The 19,721-nt window shown below is 37.3% G+C and overlaps 1 protein-coding gene across 8 annotated transcripts in view; it reads right to left on the bottom strand.

Annotated features, from left to right (window-relative positions):
• The window catches only part of CCDC126 (coiled-coil domain containing 126), a 105,940-nt gene continuing 86,219 nt past the window's right edge, over nt 1-19,721 (bottom strand). For 7 of the 8 annotated variants that reach the window (XM_038557114.1, XM_038557112.1, XM_038557110.1 and 4 more), the window contains one exon: nt 1-1,796. In XM_038557114.1, coding sequence (XP_038413042.1) covers nt 1,612-1,796 — 185 coding nt within the window. In that variant the 3' untranslated portion in view covers nt 1-1,611. The remainder of the gene's footprint in view (nt 1,797-19,721) is intronic. The other variant, XM_038557109.1, reaches the window with a different exon arrangement.

The following is a 19,721-nucleotide window of genomic DNA, read 5'->3' as shown; positions in this document are numbered from 1 at the left end:
TAAGTACAAATAATATATTTTATTTCATCCCTGAAAACAAATGAAAAACAAAAATGTCCACATCTATTAAGACTGAACAATTATTCCAAACTTCACCTGGCAATGGTATGTAATTAATTTCTTCACATAGAGTATAGAGAAAAGAGTTTAGAAAGCTACCTTTCATGAAACAATATTTTCTCATACTTATTTTAATAAAACATTTTAATTATTGCTACTATGTGTGGTAGCATATTATAATAACGAACAATACAATATCCAAAACTAAATTCAATATAGTCTAAGTCTAGAAGCTAGCTGCACTTAAGCAGTTATTATAATAGAGAATAAATACTATGAAATATTGGGCATTATACGGCAATTAAATTTGCTACAACGGAAATTTAAATAAAGGTGTACTTTGCTCTATCCTAGAATTACCCAAGATTAGGATCTCTTGTGCTATATACAGTAGCTGTTTTCCTGAAGAGAGTCAATCTTCATAACTTAAATTATATTTTAAATGCTCTTAATTGTTTTTAAGTGGTCATTATATAAAATGAATACCTAATGTATCTGTTACACAAATCTACAACTTCATAAAGCCAGATACTCTTACATAATGTCAACATTTCCAAGCAATTTAATGCAACACAAATACCTTTATTATATACACCTGGCTAAAGACTTTAAATGTCCCAGTCTCACAAATATCTCACTCGCCCCTTCCACTGTCAACATAATAAAAGCAAAAATTACTCAAATAAGGAAATAATGTACTTTCCACATAACATAGACACTCAAAGGGTTAAACACTTAAATTAATATTCATGTATGTGAAAAATCATGAATACTTATGTTAAATTTGATCATAAAAATATCTTCTATTCTTTATGATACATGTAAGAAAATGTTATGTATGAGATTAGAGATTACTATTTTTATGTTATTTGTCTCAATGTTTAGAATGGGTTATGGACAGTGGCTGCTAACCATTTCAAGATTATACTCTTAGATATGTAATTTTTCAAAATATACAATAATTAACCTCCAGTTATTCTGAAGGATAGTGCAAATGAAGACATTCTTTGGGTCATGACTTCAAAATCCTATTTTCAACTTTATACTTCCTTTCTCTGCTCATAATCTGAGTAACAAAATATAGTACTGGAAGTAAGCACATTTTCTAATAGTCTTGGTTTAACAGTTAAATCTATTGAGAACAAATGACAAAATGATTCAACAACAATATTCTCCACTTGTCTAAAAAAGCATGTGATATATTTAAATAAATATTTTATAGAAATGAACCCATATCTTTCAGTGTTTTTGTTTCACCTTGATCTCAAACAAAAGATTTATACAAAGATCACCTACCTGCTTACTACATCAATAATGTTATCAAATTCCCTTTAAGGATATAATACAGCATTCAAGAGACTTGCCTGAAAGCAAACTAATAACTTTTAAAATATATATACAGAATTAGAGTTCTGTGAATCCAGCATATTCCTCAGAAATGCGTGGGGCTTTTATTGTACAGTATTAATCTATCCTAGCCAGCAACTGAAAGGCTTTCTGCCATAGGATATAATCCCCGGTGGATGTAGCAGCACAGGTGATCTTCAACTGCTATCTAATGCTGCCTGATGCATTTATCCTTTTATTTGTGGTTACTGGCACCAGGTTTCCACTGGTGCCATTGGTAGTGTTGGTTGCCGAGCCGTTCACAACAATATAGTCGACTTTGTTCTCCAGCTTTACCAAGCGTTGTAAAATGTCATCTAAAAGGACAGCAATTGTTCTTTTTAGATCCGCTAGGGGAAAAAATCAGAATAAACTGTATTAAACACTGATAGAGCACTTCATATTTGTATTTTCCTAGTTTGAGGGGAGAGGGAAAGTGAAACATTACCGAGCCATCTGAGAGAAAATATACTAGAGAGAAAGCACTCATACTACAAATAGGAAAAACCTAATTATTTTAACATAGCATAGCAAATAGCATCATATATAGAGCTTCCTAAAGGAATTTCAGAGTTATAAATGTAAGGGAAACTCACTTTTCTAGTGCAATAAAACACACTTAAAGTCTGGTTCAGAGTTGTATTCCCTCTGTAAGGAACCCCATTTATCTTGAGTTTCTTAAGCAGTTTGTAAAGATGACTGTGGACAAGGCAGGTAAGGTAAAAACTGGGTGAGCTAAGTAAGAAATTCAATGAAATGCAGAAACAAGAAACCTGGATCCTCCAGAGGCTGAAGTGTATGTGTGAGTGAGAGAGCCTAGGATTCAGGGGAGATGCCAGAAAACTGATCAGTGTATTAGAGATACTAGCAAGTGGTACGGACTTAAATTTTTTCCAGAATGACCGGGAAGTTTACATCTCTTTGGAGGTTTAAGGGGTTTCAATAGGATTTACTTGGAAAGAATACGATTATGACTCATCCTTAGAATTATATTTTCAAGCTTCCTAAAGGTACTTAGTATATATGAGGTACTCCGTGTCAACTAATATTGCTATTTTATGCTGATACCGAAAAAAAAGCAACTTGAGCCCCAACAATCATCTAACAGCAATTGATAGGTTTGCTGATGGTTCTGTTACAAAGAGATCAGAAAAAGCACAAGCAAAATAAAAAACAGATAAATTCGACTTCATCAAAATTGAAAACTTCTGGGCATCAAAGAGCATTATCCAGAAAGTGAAAATAACAAGTAGAATAGAACACAATATTTACAAATCATGTATCTGACAAGGGCTTAATCTCAAAAACATATAAAGAAGTCTTAAATTAAACAACAAAAGGATGAACAACCCAGTTTTTTATTTATTTTTTTAAAAGATTTTATTTATTTATTCATGAGAGACATGGAGAGAGAGGCAGAGACACAGGCAGAGGGAGAAGCAGGCTTTATGCAGGGAGACTGATGTGGGACTCGATCCTGGGACTCCAGGACCACGCCCTGGGCCAAAGGCAGGCACCAAACTGCTGAGCCATCCAGGGATCCCGAACAACCCAATTTTTTAAATGAGCAAAGGACTTGAATAGACAGATATATCCCCAAATAAGATGTGCAAATGCGTCATAAGCACAGGAAACGCCCAACATCACAATGAGATACCACTTCAACCTACTAGGATGGCTATAATCAAAGAAAGGGAAAAACAGTACAGTACTGGCACAAAAATAGAAACATAGCTCAATGGAACAGAATAGACTCCAGAAATAAATCTGTGCTTATACGGTCACTTAATTCCTGACAAAGGAGGTAAGAATAGACAATAGGAAAAATCCCTTCAACAAATGGTTCTGGGGATCCCTGGGTGGCGCAGCGGTTTGGCGCCTGCCTTTGGCGATCCTGGAGACCCGGGATCGAATCCCACATCGGGCTCCCGGTGTGTGGACCCTGCTTCTCCCTCTGCCTATGTCTCTGCCTCTCTCTTTCTCTCTCTCTCTCTCTCTGTGTGACTATCATAAATAAATAAATAAAAATTAAAAAAAAAAAACAAATGGTTCTGGGAAAACTGGACAGCTTCATGCAAAAGAATGAAATTGGACCACTTTCTAAATATCATACGCAAAAATAAACTCAACATGGATTAAAAACCTTTATGTGAGACCTATATTCCTAGGAGAAAACATAAGAAGAACTTTCTTTGACATTGGCCATAGAAACATTTTTCTAGATATGTCTTCTCCAGCAAGGGGAAACAAAACTAAAATTAAAGTATTGGGACTACACCAAAATAAAAAGTTTTTGAACAGGGAAGGAATCCATCAAAACAAAAGGCAACCTACTGAATGTAAGAAGATATGTGCAAACAATATACCCAATAAGGGGTGAATATCCAAAATATATAAAGAACTTATACAACTCAACACCAAAAAAACACAAATAATATGATTAAAAATGGACAAAAGCAGGGGTGTTGGGTGGTTCAGTCAGTTAAGCATTTGCCTTCGGCTCAGGTTTTGTTCCCAGGGTCCTAGGATTGAGCCCTGCATCAGGCTCCCTGCTCATCAGGAAGTCTGCTTCTCCCTCTTACTCTGCCCCTCCCCTCCATTCGTGCTCTCTCTGGCCCTCTCTCAAATAAATAAAATCTTAAAAAAGGGGGGGGGGGAGGACAAAGGACTATTATAGACATTTTTCCAAATTAGACCTACAGATGGCTAACAGATACATGAAAAGATGCTCAACATCACTTATCATCAGGAAAATTAATGCAAATCAAAACCACAATGAGAGGGGTGCCTGCGTGGCTCAGTTGGTTAAGCATCTGCCTTTGACTCAGATCACGATCCCAGAGTCCTGGGATGGAGTCCCACCTCAGGCTCCCTGCTCAGCGGGGAGCCTGCTTCTCTCTCTCCCCACTGCTCGTGTAATCTGTTTCTCTCCCTCAAAGAATTAAATAAAATCTTTAAACTAAAAAACACAATGAGATATCACCTTATACAGTCAGGATAGCCAAAAACAAAACAAGAAATAACAAGTGTTAGCAAGGATGTGGAGAAAAAGAAATGCTTGTACACTATCAGTGGGAATGCAAACTGGTGTAGCCATTGTGGAAAAAAGTATGGAGGTTCCTCAAAATATTAAAAATAGAATTACCATATAATTCAGTAATTCCACTACTGAGTATTTATCCAAAGGAAACAAAAACACTAATTTGAAAAGATACAAGCATCTCTATGTTTATTGCAGCATTATTTACGATAGCCAAGATATGGAAGCAACCCAAGTGTTCATCCATAGATGAACAAAGAAGTTGTATCATATACATACAATGGAATATTCTCAGCCATAAAAAAGAATGCAATCTTGCTATCTGCAACAACATGAATGAAGCTAGAGAATATAATCCTACGTGAAAAAAGACAGAAAAAGACAAATACCATATGATTTCACTCACATGAAGAATTTAAGAAACAAATGAACAAAGGAAAAAAGACCAAAAACAGATTCACAAATACAGAGAACTGGTAGTTGCCAGAGGGGAGGTAGATAGGGGAGACAGATAAAATAGAGGATTAAGAGTATACTTATCTTGATGAGAACTAAGTAACATACAGAATTGCTGAATCATTATATCGTATAGCTGAAATTAATATATTAACACTGTTAAGTATACTCCAATAAAAAAATTTCTTTTAGAAGAAAATAAGCCTTAGTAATAAGCATATGGAGAAACTGGAACTCCCATACACTGCTGGTGTGAATATACAATGGTACAGCCACTGTAGAAAACAGTTTGGCAGTTCCTCAAAAAGCTAAACATAAAATTACCATATGACCCTGGAATTCCATTCCTAGGTATGTATAAACTCCCCCAAATTGAAAAGAGACCCAGAGACACTTGTACACCAATATTCATAATATCCCAAAGGTGGAAACAACCCAAATGTCCACCAACAGACGAAGAGATTGACAAAATGTGGATATGAATGCAATGGAATATTATTTAGCCATAAAAAGGGATGATGTCCTTTTTTTTAGAGTGGGGAGGGTCAGAGGAAGAGGCAGAGAGAATCTTAAGCAAGTTCCACACCCAGCTTGGAGCCCAATGTAGGGCTCCATCTCCCGACCCTGAAATCATGACCTAAACCAAAACCAAGAGTAAGACACCAAACTGCCTGAGCCACCCAGGTGCCCCAAGAGGGATGATGTTCTGAGACATGCAACAACATGCATGAATTTAAAGGCATTATACAAAGTGAAATAAGCCAGATATAAAAAGGGACAAATATTGTATAGTTCCACCCATGTGAACTACCTAGAACAGACAAATTCATAAAAACAGAAAGTAGCTTAGAGATTACCAAAGGTCAGGAAATGGGGAAATGGCAAGTTCTTGCTTAATGGTCAGTTTCTTGTTTAGAATGATGCAAATTTTAGAAAGATAATAGTAATGGTTGTACAACACTGAGACTATAATTCATGCCACTGAACTATACACTTTAAAATGGCTAAAATGAGGGTGCCTGGGTGGCTAAATTGGTTAGGCATCTGCCTTTGGCTCGGGTCATGATCCCAGGGTTCTGGTATCGAGCCCCACGTCAATTGAGCAGGAAGCCCACTTCTCCCTCTCCCTTTGCTTGCTGCTCCCCCTGACTGTGCTCTCTCCCTGTCAAAAAAATAAATAAAAACTTTAAAAAGATAAAATAAAAAGAAAATGGTTAAAATGACAAATTTTATGTTATATACATAGTTATCACAATGTGTAAAAAGTGAAAAAAAAATCAGAAAGTAGTGAGAATAGTAGTGGTGGGTAATGGTAGAGAGTGATTAGAAATTGTTTATTAAAGGGACGCCTGGGTGGCTCAGCGGTTGAGTGTCTGCCTTTGGCTCAGGGCATGATCCCAGGATCCTGGATCCAGTCCCACACTAGGCTCCCCAAAAGGAGCCTGCTTCTCCTTCTATGTCTTTGCCTCTCTCTCTCTCTCTGTCTCTCATGAATAAATAAATAAAATCTTTAAAAACAAAACAAAACAAAAACCGATGTCCTAAATTGTTAAATGTACCCATTCAAATATTCTAAAATTAACTGTTTTGTTTTTTGACAGACAGCAAGGAGAGGAGGAGGGTCAGAGGGAGAGAGAATCCCAAGCAGGCTCCACACCCAACACAGAACCCAACACGAGGCTTGATCTCATGACCCTAAGATCATGACCTGAGCTGAAATCAAGAGTCAGAGAGGCGGGATCCCTGGGTGGCACAGCGGTTTAGCGCCTGCCTTTGGCCCAGGGCGTGATCCTGGAGACCCAGGATTGAATCCCACATCGGGCTCCTGGTGCATGGAGCCTGCTTCTCCCTCTGCCTATGTCTCTGCCTCTCTCTCTCTCTCTGTGTGTGTGACTATCATAAATAAATAAAAATTTAAAAAAAAAAGAGAGAGGCTTAACTGACTGAGCCACCAAGGTATCCCTAAAATCATCTGTTTTTAATAAAACATTACAAAAAAAAAAAAACACAGATTTTAACTACTTTGCTCCATGATATAAAATCAGTTGACAAACAAAAATACTGTTTCCTGAACTTGAGATTCTTTTGAATATAACCAAAATTTCCTTTCTCTAATTCACAATATAAATTTATGTTTACATTTGATGGGATTACCTATTTACAGGAATTACATACATGTTTATATTATATGAGAGTCCACAGTATTTCTCCATAAAGCCCTATCACTGAAGGTGCTAGCAATAACTCCTTTCCTACCGTGGGCCTCTTTTCAGAACCCCTAAAAACTACTTGAAATCAGAGACCATATTATATCCATCCTTTTATTCTCAGCTCACCATTTTGATACCTATCACACAGCAGACACCCAACAAATGTTTGAAATAAACATTTCAATATCTGACTCGTGTTTAGTAGGTGATATCATTGTTGAGACTGATGTGAAGGATCAGATTTAGGAAATCTGATTTTTTTTTTAAGATTTTATTCATCTATTCATGAGAGACACAGAGAGAGAGAGGCAGAGACACAGGCAGAGGGAGAAGCAGGCTCCATGGAGGGAGCCGAATGCGGAATTCGCCTATTTCTCTGCCTCTGAGCCAAAAGACAGACACTCAACCACTGAGCCACCGAGGCATCCCATGAAGACCTTTTTTTAAAAAAAGTATTTATTTATTAGAGAGAGAGCACACAGGCAGGGGGAAGGGAGGAGAAGGAGAGGGAGAAGTAGACTCCCCACTGAGCAGGGAGCCCTACCAGGACTAGATCCCAAGACCCTGAGATCATGACCTGGAAGTCAGACACTTCACTGACAGAGCTGCCCAGGTGCCCCAGAAGTAAAGCCCTTTGATGCTGTTCTATTTCTGCTTTAAGCTTCCTATTCTGGAAGAAGAAATCAAATAGTTTGGAGGAGAGGGGAAGGAAAGAAAGAAAAAAAATTGAACTCTAACAAAAACACAGATACCATCAAAATAGTAGCTAGCCCAATTATTTCACTATACACAAAAACCAAAAGGAGGATATAATGCTATTAAATATACTAAAGATGGTGCATATAAAAAGATTATAACTACACTAAGCATAATCAGGACTGTGAGGCATAGTAGGAAGCCACTGTCATACCAAGACCTATGGAACGGAGGGAGAAAGCAGGGATGTGACCAGAGCCCAAATGCAAGGACACCCAGTGGCAAACAAAACCAAGGCACGCAGTTTGTAAGAAGCTGGGGCTACCAAAGAGATACCATCTGAGGCAGACGGAGAAGGAAAAAAATAGAAAATTAGAAATCAAGGCTTTCCCTCTTCCAACTTTCCAAACTACTGCCAATGCCCTCCTTTGGCTAAACCCAAGCAGAAGCTCACTGATTTGGGAACTTGGGGAACACCACCTACTCAAATCAGTCTCCCTTGAAATACAAAACAGAAGACAAAGGGTAAGTAACAAATCTGAAGACAACCAGGCACAAGACCAGCACAAACAGCAGGTATACACACCTTCAGGAACCCCAACTTATGTCTCTCTGCTTTATCTCTTATTTATAACTCAACAGGTTTTTCTGTTTGTATTCTTACGAGCTGCCTCAAATCTGTCATATAGGAAAGGCAGATGTAAACAAAGATAACCATGTGTGTACACAAAAAAAGTACTAAAATGCAGTAAAACACAAAATGACTACTGAAAATAAAAGTATTTAATATAAAAGTCAAAAACGTTTCCTTATTATTTTTTTTCAAATTCAAATTGACATTTTACCACCAGTAACAATAGCTTAACGGTACAAGGAAGAAAGCTTAGAAGTCACTTCTTAGCTATCAGAGTGACTTACCCACTATAAAGTTTATTATGAAGCTAGCAATAAAATGTTTCCTAAGAAACTTGAACTAATTTAAATTGAACAAAGACAGTACTATTAGGTAAAAGTGGTTTCAAAAACCTCATAAACTCTACAATCAAATGTACATTGTTTAATCTTTTACATTTCTAATACAGCCACCTTCTCCCACTAACTACTGAATAAACTGTGTCATTCGATAAAAATTATATTACTTCTTTACTTAAGAGTGCAAGGCACAGTGTTTAGACCACATAAGTGGATCCAGACATGTTCCTGTCAAATTTTAAATACAAATTAAATGCCTAGGGACATAAAAGAAGCCTTATTTTTCTTGAATGAGAAAAGAAAAGCTGGAAAATGAACTTGACTAAATAATATAAACCATAAATAAGCTACATTTTAAATAGCCACATCAAAATCACTTCGAACAGAAATTCTGAAGTTAACTTTCCTTTAACATATTTAGAATATAAAAAACTACTCATTACAGGTTTGGTTTGCTTTTCTTATTTAATGGTAGTAAATTTTTAACTTTGAGATAAAATGATAGATTTACATATAATTGTAAGAAATACAGAAATTCCTGTACCTTTACCTAGTTTCTCCCAATAGTAACATCTTATGAAACTACATACACATTACAATCAGAATACTGACAATACAAAATGCAGAATATTTCCATTACCATAAAAATCCATTACCCTTTCATTTTAACACCCATTTACTTCTCATTAGCCTGTTAACATGATAGATTACATTGAATGATTTTAAAAATTGAACCAGCCGGGATCCCTGGGTGACGGAGCGGTTTAGCGCCTGCCTTTGGCCCAGGGTGCGATCCTGGAGACCCGGGATCGAGTCCCACGTTGGGCTCTCGGTGCATGGAGCCTGCTTCTCCCTCTGCCTATGTCTCTGCCTCTCTCTCTCTCTGTGTGTGACTATCATAAATAAATACAAATTAAAAAAAAAATTTGAACCAGCCTTGCATCCCTGGAATAAACACCACTTAGTCTTGAGGTTAAATTCTTCTTATGGGGCACCTGGGTGGTTCAGGTAGTTAAGGAACCAACTCTTGATTTCAGCTCAGGTCATGATCTCGGGTCCTGGGATCAAGCCCCACATCAGGCTCTGCTCTCAGCACAAAGTCTGCTTGTCCCTCTCCCTCTCTTTCTCTCTCAAATAGTCTTTTTAAAAAAAATTTCTTGTTATATGTTGCTGAATTCTGTTTGCTAATATTTTCATAATTGTGCTCATGAGAGATATGGGAGAGAAATGTTCTCTCCCATTTTTTGGAAAAGACCGTGTGGAATTGGTATTCCAATTTAAACTTCTGATAGAATTCTCCGGTGAAGGCATCTGGGGCTAGAGAGGTCTTTTTTGGAAATTCTTAAACTATAAATTAAATTTCCCTAATACTTACAGAGTTCCCACAATTTTTATGCTATAATTTCATTTTCATTTAGTTCAAAAAAAATGTTTTAATTTCCCTTCAGATTTCTTTGATCCATAGATTATTTAGAAATGTGGTTTTTACTTTCCAATTACTTGGAGATTTTCCCTATTACTGATTTCTAATTTTAGTTCATTGTGGTCAGAGAACACGCTCTGTACAATTTCAAGTTTTTTAAATGGATTGAGGTTTGTTTTACGGCATAGGATATGATCTATTTTGGTAACTATTCGATGGACTCAAAAAACAAGTATTTCCTGCTGCTGTTGATGGAGCTTCTATATATGAAAGTAAGATCCCATTGGTTAGAACTTGTTCTTCAAATATCTGCCAAGATATAGAAGATCTAAGTAGTTCTATCAGTTCCTGAGAGGGGGAGTTTTTAAGAGCTCAGTTATAATTGAGGATTTACCTATTTCTCCTTTTAATTTCTACCACTTTACACATACAAATTTAGAATTGTTATTTCTTCTGGGCAGTTTAACCCTTTTATGATTATGCAATGTCCTTCTCTGACTTTCCTAGTTTTCTTCACTCTGAAGTCTACTTTACATTGTTTATATATCTTTTTCCATCCTTTTACTTTCAGCCAGTCAATATTATTAAATTTGAAATAAGTTTCTTGCAGATAGTACATACTTGGGTCATGTTTCCCAATCCAGTCTGCCAATGTCTTTTAACCAGTATATTTAGAACATTTATATTTAATGCAAATGTTATACATTAAGATGTAAGTCTGCCATTTAACTTTTTGTTTTAATTGTTCTGGTTTTCACTTCTCTGTTTTCTTTCCCCTGCTTTCTTGTAGGCCGTTTGGAATATTTTTTAGAATTTTTAAAATTTATTTATCTATAGTGTTTCTGAATGTATCTTTTTGTAAAGTTTTTACTGGTTGCTCTAGATATTACACCATATACATAACTTATCACAGTCATTTTACCAATCTGAGTGAAATACATAAGCTTCACCTCTCTTTACCACCTCTGACTCATTTTATGTGAAGAAAGGTGTCATTTTTCCTCCAGTTGCATTTAAGATTTTTTTTTCTAGTAGCTCTTTAAGTTTTCAGAAGTTTATTTATGATATATTTTGATATATTTTAGGGGGCTTGTCCTATTTAGGGTTCACTCAACTTCTTGAATTTGAGGTCTATGTTTCACCAAACTTAGGAAGTTTACAACCATTATTCTTTTTTTAAGATTTTATTTATTTACAAGAGAGAGAGAGAGAGAGAGAGAACAGAGGGAGAATGAGAGGAAGAAGCAGACTCCCCAGTGAGGAGAGAGCCCAACACGGGCCTTGATCCCAGGACACTGAGATCATGTCCTGAGCTGAAGGCAAACATCTAATCGACTGACCCACCCAGGCATCTCAGGTAACCATTATTTTTGGAGTACTTTTCCAGCTCTGCCCTTATTCTCTTCTCCTTCCAAAACTCCAATGACACAAACATTACATCTTTTGTTATAGCCCCACAGGTTTCTAAATCTCTAGGGGTTTTTTTTCCCAGTCTATTTTCCTCTTGTTCAGATTGGGTAATTATATTGTTCCATATTCCAGTTCACTGATTCTTTCATTTCCATTCTGTTAAGTCAATCTGCTGAGCTTTTTGTTTCAATTACTGTACATTTCAGTTAAAAATTTCCATTTTTTTTATATGGTCTATTTATCTGCTAAGATTTTCTATTCCTTTGTTGAGGCTACTTTTTCCTTTGTTCTATGTTCATTAATTCCTCACTGAAGCATTTTTAATGCCTGCTTTAAAATATTTTTCAGATAATTCTAACACCTGTCAATTTTCTTTTCTCATTCAGTTAGAGCTTTTCCCAATTCTTGGTACAACAAGCGATTTATATTTGAAATCTGGACACATATATTAGTTTATGAAGTCCTGGACTTATTTAAACATCCTATGTTAGTAGTCTGTAATACCACTGTGGCAGGGCAGAGGGGTGACCTCTTACTACTGCCAGATAGAAGAAACCCAGGTTCCCCATTTAGCCTCCATTGTCATCTGAGGGTGATGAGCTCCTCATCACTGCTGAATGGAGGCAGGAGTTCCAGGTCCCCATTGATACTTTTCATTGATATTGTTGTAGGAATGGTCTCCTTATCCCTGGGCAATAGTGAAAGTCCTGACACTCCACTAAGACTCCTCTGACATCACCCCAAGGGTGGGGGATGGGCACCTCATTACTTGCCAGTGGGCATGGAAGTCCTGGCTCCTCATGTGGTCTCCATAAGGGAGGTCTACCATAAGGAAGGGAGATGTGGATGCCTCATTATAGCCACAAGGGTGGAAATATAGGTTTTCCATTTGGCCTTTGATCATGCAGGTCCTGGTGCAGCCACAATATTTTTCTGTGATATTTGGCTGGAGAAGTGTTACTGTCTAAAAGTTTTCTATCTTGCCAGGCTGCCCCTTTCTTGGGCTACAACAGGCTTCTGTTGGGGAGGTTACTGGCTTCTTCAGCTCAAAGTCTGGAATACATGAGATTAAAACAAAACAAAACAAAACAAGGGATCCCTGGGTGGCGCAGCGGTTTGGCGCCTGCCTTTGGCCCAGGGCGCGATCCTGGAGACCCCGGATCGAATCCCACATCAGGCTCCCGGTGCATGGAGCCTGCTTCTCCCTCTGCCTATGTCTCTGCCTCTCTCTCTGTGACTATCATAAATAAATAAAAATTAAAAAAAATTTAAAACAAAAAACAAAACAAAACAGGGATCATACATGTCCTCGCATCCGTAGCCAGTCTTATTTTTTCTCTTCCAGATCCTTACGTTTGTTTTACATAAATGTTCAGAGTTTTCAGTTGTACTTAAATGGGTATTACAAGAACAGGGAAAAGAGGGATGTCCGTCTTCCCAAAGTCCCCATCTCTAGGGGTGCCTAGATGTCTCAGTCAGTTAAGCATTTGCCTTCAGCTCAGGTCATGATCTCAGGGTCCTAGGACTGAGCCTCACCTTGGGCTCCATGCTCAGCAGGGAGTCTGCTTCTCCCTCTCCCTCTGCCCTTACCCCCACTTGTATGCACTCTCTTGCTCTCTCTCAAATAAATAAATAAAATCTTTAAAATAAGTAAATAAATAGATATTAACATTAAATTGTTCTCCAATTCTCCCAAAATGTTTTTGAAGTCTATCTTTTAAAAATGTTTAGTCACATTGGCATACAATAAATAAAACCAAAACTCTTAAAAGACAGGTCAGTCTTTGGATGGAAAAAGTCTGTACTGATAAACACTGGTATTGTTATAGATAGATTCAGAAACAGTATAGGAAACATTGCATCAACTGCAAAGCATTCCATGAATAGTCACTGTGAAACTCAGATCAAGTATCCCAAATTCATTGTTCTAGGCTAAACCCAGAATCCAAGAAATAATGTTATATGAGAAGAAACAAAATTACATCAGACAGTGATCTATAAAGCTGAACTGATCTGCCTATGACCTCTGCAATAGTTAACAATCCACTGTAGACTAACATTTTTTTTTTAAAAATTAGCTTAGGGGTGGGTGGCTCAGCCCGTCTGCCTTCAGCTCAGGTCATGATCCTGGGATTAGGCCTCACACTGGGCTCCCTGATCAGTGAGGAGTCTGCATCTCCCTCTTGCTCTCTGTCCCTTCCCCCAACACATGCTCCCTTCTCTGGCTGATAAATAAATAAAATCTTTTTTTTTTAAGTAGCTTATGCAAAAAAATAAATAAAAATAAATAAAGTAGCTTTTTTTTTCCCAATTGGGAAAAAAAAGGTTAAATATTTCAAGGGAAAAGAAATAAATAAATAAATAAATAAATAAATAAATAAATAAATATTTCAAGGGAAGACCATTCAATAATATTTTTGATCAACTATAGCTTTTTTGTGTAACAACAGGAAGTGAAATAGTTTCTATAGATGGTTAAAGGTTCGAGTACTCCAGAACTTGTAAAATTCTCATTTTATTGTAATTTACACTGCCATGTCAAATTAATGAAGCAGAAGATAGGATTCAAGTAACCAATCTAGAATAACAGGCTACCTAATTTGTAAAAAAGAACCTGCATCTCTTCCCACTTACACCAGAAATCTCAATTACATTACATAAATGTAAAAGCAAAAACAAAAAACCCTACCATATTAGAGTGTAAGCTTTGAAGGAAAAATTTTAAACATAAAACTAAAACATAAAAAAAAAAAAAAAAAAAAAAAAACTAAAACATAAAAAAAGATACATTCTACTACATGAATTTTTAAATAATATACCAAGTTATTAGGCAACTGAAAAACCAGAGGAAAAACATCTGTAACATTTAATAACAGCATTAATGTTTTTATAAAGAATCAGTTAATTAAGAAATTTCTCAGCAGAAAAATTGGCAAAGGATACAAACAATTCACTCACACAAGCAAGAAATACAAATAGCTAACAAAATCTTTTAACCGGTCCTGTAAACAAAGAAATGCAAAAGCAAACATGTAGAGGTCATTTAAAATTAAATTGTCAGTGTGGAAAAACTGGCACTTTCATACTGGTGGGAAAGTGGTAATAGGAATGTATACTGGTGGAGCCATTCTGAAAGACAATCTTACAGATATCTATTAAATTTAACATACATATCCTTGGCCAAGAAATTCCACTTCTAGCAAATTTATCCTTCAGAAACATTCACATAAACATGAAATATTTTTTAAAAATGAAACATTAAGTCACTGTACAAGATAATAGACCTATATGTAATAACATGGAAAGATATTCACAGTAATTAAGTGAAAACAGATAAGCTGCAAACTACTATCCACAGTACAATCCTATTTTTGTTTGAAATAAAACAATGTGCTAGATAGTGTGTAGGCAAACTACAGCTGGTTGGCTGCTTTCTTGGTAAATAAAAGAGATTTGCTGGAACACAGCCATTCTCATTTATTGCAATGGAGACCATATGACCCACAAATCTGAAAATATTTACTATTTAGCTCTTAAAGGAAAAGTACACTCCCCCAATACGGGTAAAATTAACTGACATTCTCTCTGCCCTACTTTTACTTATCTATGTTGTATATTTCTGCAATATCTGAATGTTCATAATAAACATATATTTATAATCAGAAATAAGTAAAGCCTTATTTCAGGGAATTGGTTAAATACCACGTGGCCATTAAATTATATAGGTATGTATTCAATGGCAGAAATATTTTTACCTTATATTAAATTTTAAAACATAGTTTATCAAATACCATATGTAGATAGGTCTGATGATTGCTTTAAAAATCGAGTGGTTATGCACAGCTGGGCAGCATAGCACAGATGGCTGCTACCCTTTAAAATATAACAGTTATTTTGCTCAAGTAGAAGGAATTTATTTTCAAGCATTCCTCTTGTTCTAAAAGGTTTGTATCTTTGTTGTTTCTATCAGTGTCCTTGGACTAAGCAGAAAGCAAAACAATGTAATTTCTGCATCTCTATCTGCCACAAGTACCTCCATCTCAGTGTATACCAACTCCTTTATCACTAAGTCATCTTAATTTGATCCTCAAGAGCCAATGCAAGCTAACCCTCATCAATTCATAAGAACCATCATAAAGGGGAGAAGAAAAAATAGAAAGTGTCCAGGGCATTTCCAGATAAAGATAAATTCAAAAGATATTTAACCTTTGCTGACTCTGGATGAAAAGAGGACTTCACCCACCTTCATTTTGACCTCAGTCTGTACTTTCTAATTGATTAAGGTCTTCTTTCCAGCTTATCTCTTAATTCAAGATCTTGTGGACAAAGCATCCCAAGATGGGAACCCAAACTACCCCCACCAAACTACCAACCTTTGTCCCACATTTTCTTTACATAAACCTAGAAGCATTTTCAGCACTTTGGAGACAGTCTTTGGAACACACTAGTCCACTGTCTCCCAGGAGTGGCCTCACTGAAATCAATTCCTTTCTTGTTTCACCACTGCCCACGTCTCTGCCTCTGGATTTTGTCAAGGCAAGGGCAGAACCTGTTCCATTTCAGTGCCCCCAGAGCCAGATGCTCTTACATCCCTGCATCCCAGGTATGTGGATACTCCACCAAAATAGTAAGGGCGCTTTTTGCTCTTTTTCTTTCTTTTTTTTAAGCATATATCCAGGGATCCCTGGGTGGCACAGTGGTTTGGCGCCTGCCTTTGGCCCAGGGCGCAATCCTGGAGACCCGGGATTGAATCCCACATCGGGCTCCCGGTGCATGGAGCCTGCTTCTCCCTCTGCCTATGTCTCTGCCTCTCTCTCTCTCTCTATCATAAATAAATAAATAAATAAATAAATAAATAAATAAATAAATAAATAAATAAATATTAAAAAAAAAAAAAAGCATACATCCATGAGGCCAAAGATAACAGAAGAGGAGACAATAGTAACACAACTCCAGAAGTTGGAAAGCAGGATGAGTGTTCACTGACTTAGCAAACCTGAAAAAGTTGGATCTTAGAAGAAAAACCAAGAAGCAATTTAATTATCTCACAGAACTGTGGAGTTCTTTTTTTTTTTTTTTTTTTTGAACTGTGGAGTTCTTAAAAGGCCCAGGAACTCTTATAGAGGGTACCAATGAAAATAGGGGTTGGAGCACCTCAGTGGCTCAGTCAGTTAAGGATCCAACTCTTTTTTTTTTTTTTTTTTGCAAAGATTTTATTTATTTATTCATGAGAGACACAGAGAGAAAGGCAAAGACACAGGCAGAGGGAGAAGCAGGCTCCCCACTCAATCCCAGGACCCCGGGTTCACGACCTCAGCCAAAGGCAGAAGCTCAACCACTGAGCCACCTAGGTGCCCAAGGATCCAACTCTTGATCTCACCTCAGGTCTCAATCTCAGGACCAAGAGTTCAAGACCCTCAATGTGCTCCATGTTGGGCGCGGAGCCTACTTTAAAAAAAAAAAGAAAGAAAAGGAAACAGGTAAAGATAGGACTAAAACAGGAGAATTGAGTGAAAATTTACATATAATGATATGTGATTCCTAAATTATCTAGAAGACTCCCTAACTGGGCAATAGCCCCTTGCTCATTGCAGAAAATCTAAGATACATTTTTTTTTTAAAGATTTTATTTATTCATGAGAGACACACACACAGAGAGAGAGAGAGAGAGAGGCAGAGACACAGGCAGAGGGAGAAGCAGGCTCCATGCAGGGAGCCCAATGTGGGAATCAATCCCGGGTCTCCAGGATCACGCCCTGGGCTGAAAGCAGGCACTAAACCACTGAACCACCCAAGGATCCCTAAAATACATTTTCTGAAGCCAGTAAAACAATTGAGGGCCTGGGGACCACACTGAAGACTCAAGGAGTAAGTTAACATTTACATTTCATTCACTCAGTGAGGCTGAGACTACCTCTTGCTGCCCAGCCTTTCCTCTCATTCAGATCCTAGAACACTTGGGAGGCCTACACTCTCCAGCAAGAGATTGGAAGTCCTTCTCTAGGGAATCTGACCAGCTCAAGAGGAAAGACCTAAATACACTGATATTTGGGATACCACAAACAGCCACTGAGATTATATAATAGAGTTCCTCTGGCCTTTGCCCCTAGTTCCTGGAAGGTAGCCTCCAACTGTTTTAAATTTCTTGAGTGATAAGAGAGTCTGTTATTCACAGTTAAACCCTGGGACCCAACCTGATAGTTTACATTAACAAGGTGACTCAGACTGGGCCCCTAGATAGTTTATGCTAATGAGATTATTCAGGATGGGGGCTGGCATGCGAGAAAGATCAAACTCTGTGATTTGGGATTCCGGACTTTTCAGTAATCTCAAATGAGAGAAGGGCTGGAAATCAAATTCGACCATCTGATCAATAATCCAAGCAATCACACCTACACAATAAAACCCCAATAAAAATTCTGTATACAAAGTTCAGGTGAGCTTCCCTAATTTACAGTACTCTTAATATGGTCACACACTGCGGTAATGCAAACTAATTCAAGAAAGAGAAAACAACAGAAAATTTGCATTTGAAACCTTCCAAGACCTTGCTCTATGTGTATCCCTTTGGCTAGTTCTAGTTTTCTTTTTGCTATAATAAAACAATAATAGTAAGTATAGTGCTTTCAGGGAGTTCTTTAAGGTGATCTAATTCATTATCAACCCTAAGGGGGTAGTGGGAACACTCAAATTTCTAGTCAACTGGTCAGAACTGAGAGTGGCCTATAAACACCCAAATTTATGGCTAACGTGTGAAGTGAGGGCAGGATTGTGGAGGATTATGCTCTTAACCTGTGAAACTTGACCTAACTCCAGGTAGTTGGTATCAGAAGTCATTACAAATATTACAGATACTACCAAGAAAATGTCCCAACCAGATCATATTATACTGAATGCCACACGACAACTCAACACGTCCTATTAAACTTTTAGTATCTCACTCTTTAAAGAAGCCTCAGGGGAGTCCAGCTGGCTCAGTTGATAGAATGTGGGACTCTTGATCTCAGAGTTGTGAGTTTGAAACCTAAATTAGGTGTAGAGATTACTTAAAAAACATAAAATCTTGGGGCATGTGGATGGCTCAGTCAGGCATCTGACTTCTGATTTCAGCTCAGGGCATTATCTCAGGGTTGTGAGATCAAGCCCCATGACAGGCTCTGTGTTCAGCATGGAGTCTGCTTGTCCCTCTCCCTTCCCCTGTCCACTTCTCCTCAATCTCTACAAGGGTGCAAGCCCTGCTCTCGCTCTCTCTTTATAAAGTAAATAAATAAAATCTTTAAAATAAATAAAGTTGCAAAAGGTTAAGGATCATCAGATATATTTTGATGAAACAAAGAGGGATGCCTGGGTGGATCAGCAGTTGAGCATCTGCCTTCAGCTCAGGTTGTGATCATGGTCCAGGAATCGAGTCCCCACATTAGGCTCCTGCTTCTCTCTCTGCCTATTTCTCTGCCTCTCTCTGTGTGTCTCTCATGTATAAATAAATAAAATCTTAAAAAACAAAAAAACATTTCAAAAAGCCTACCATTGGGGTGGCTTAGTGGCTTAGTCAGTTAAGTATCTGCCTTTGGCTAGGTCATGATCCTGTGGTCCTGGGATCAGGCCCCATGTCAGGCTCCCTGCTCGGTGGGGAGTCTGCTTCTCCCTCTCTGCTGCTCCCCCTGCTTTTGCTATCTCTCTGTCAAATAAATAAATAAAGCCTTAAAAAAAAAAACCTATCACTGATAATCTTTGAGAAATAAAAAAGCTCTTAGATATTAAAAATATAAAAAAATTAAAAATATGAGAGAAAATGAAAAGCTCCATAGAGTTGAAAATGGTAAATATCTCAAAAAATAAAGCAAAAAGATAGTGAGATGAAAATTGGAGAGTCAATAAAGGAAAATTCAAGGATCAGTTCAGAAGGCCCAAATGCTGAAAAACAGAATTTCAGAAAGAAAGGATGAAAACAATAGGGCAGAAGAAGTCAAATAAATAATTTAAGAAAAATATCCCCAAATTGAAGAATGTAAGTTTCAGGATTTAAATTTAAAGTACCCACTGATGCTCTCTCCTCATCTCCAAAATC

The sequence above is a fragment of the Canis lupus genome, chromosome 14 (assembly GCF_011100685.1).
Source record: "Canis lupus familiaris isolate Mischka breed German Shepherd chromosome 14, alternate assembly UU_Cfam_GSD_1.0, whole genome shotgun sequence".
NCBI lineage: Eukaryota > Metazoa > Chordata > Mammalia > Carnivora > Canidae > Canis > Canis lupus.
This window is presented reverse-complemented; position numbering and strand designations above follow the sequence as displayed.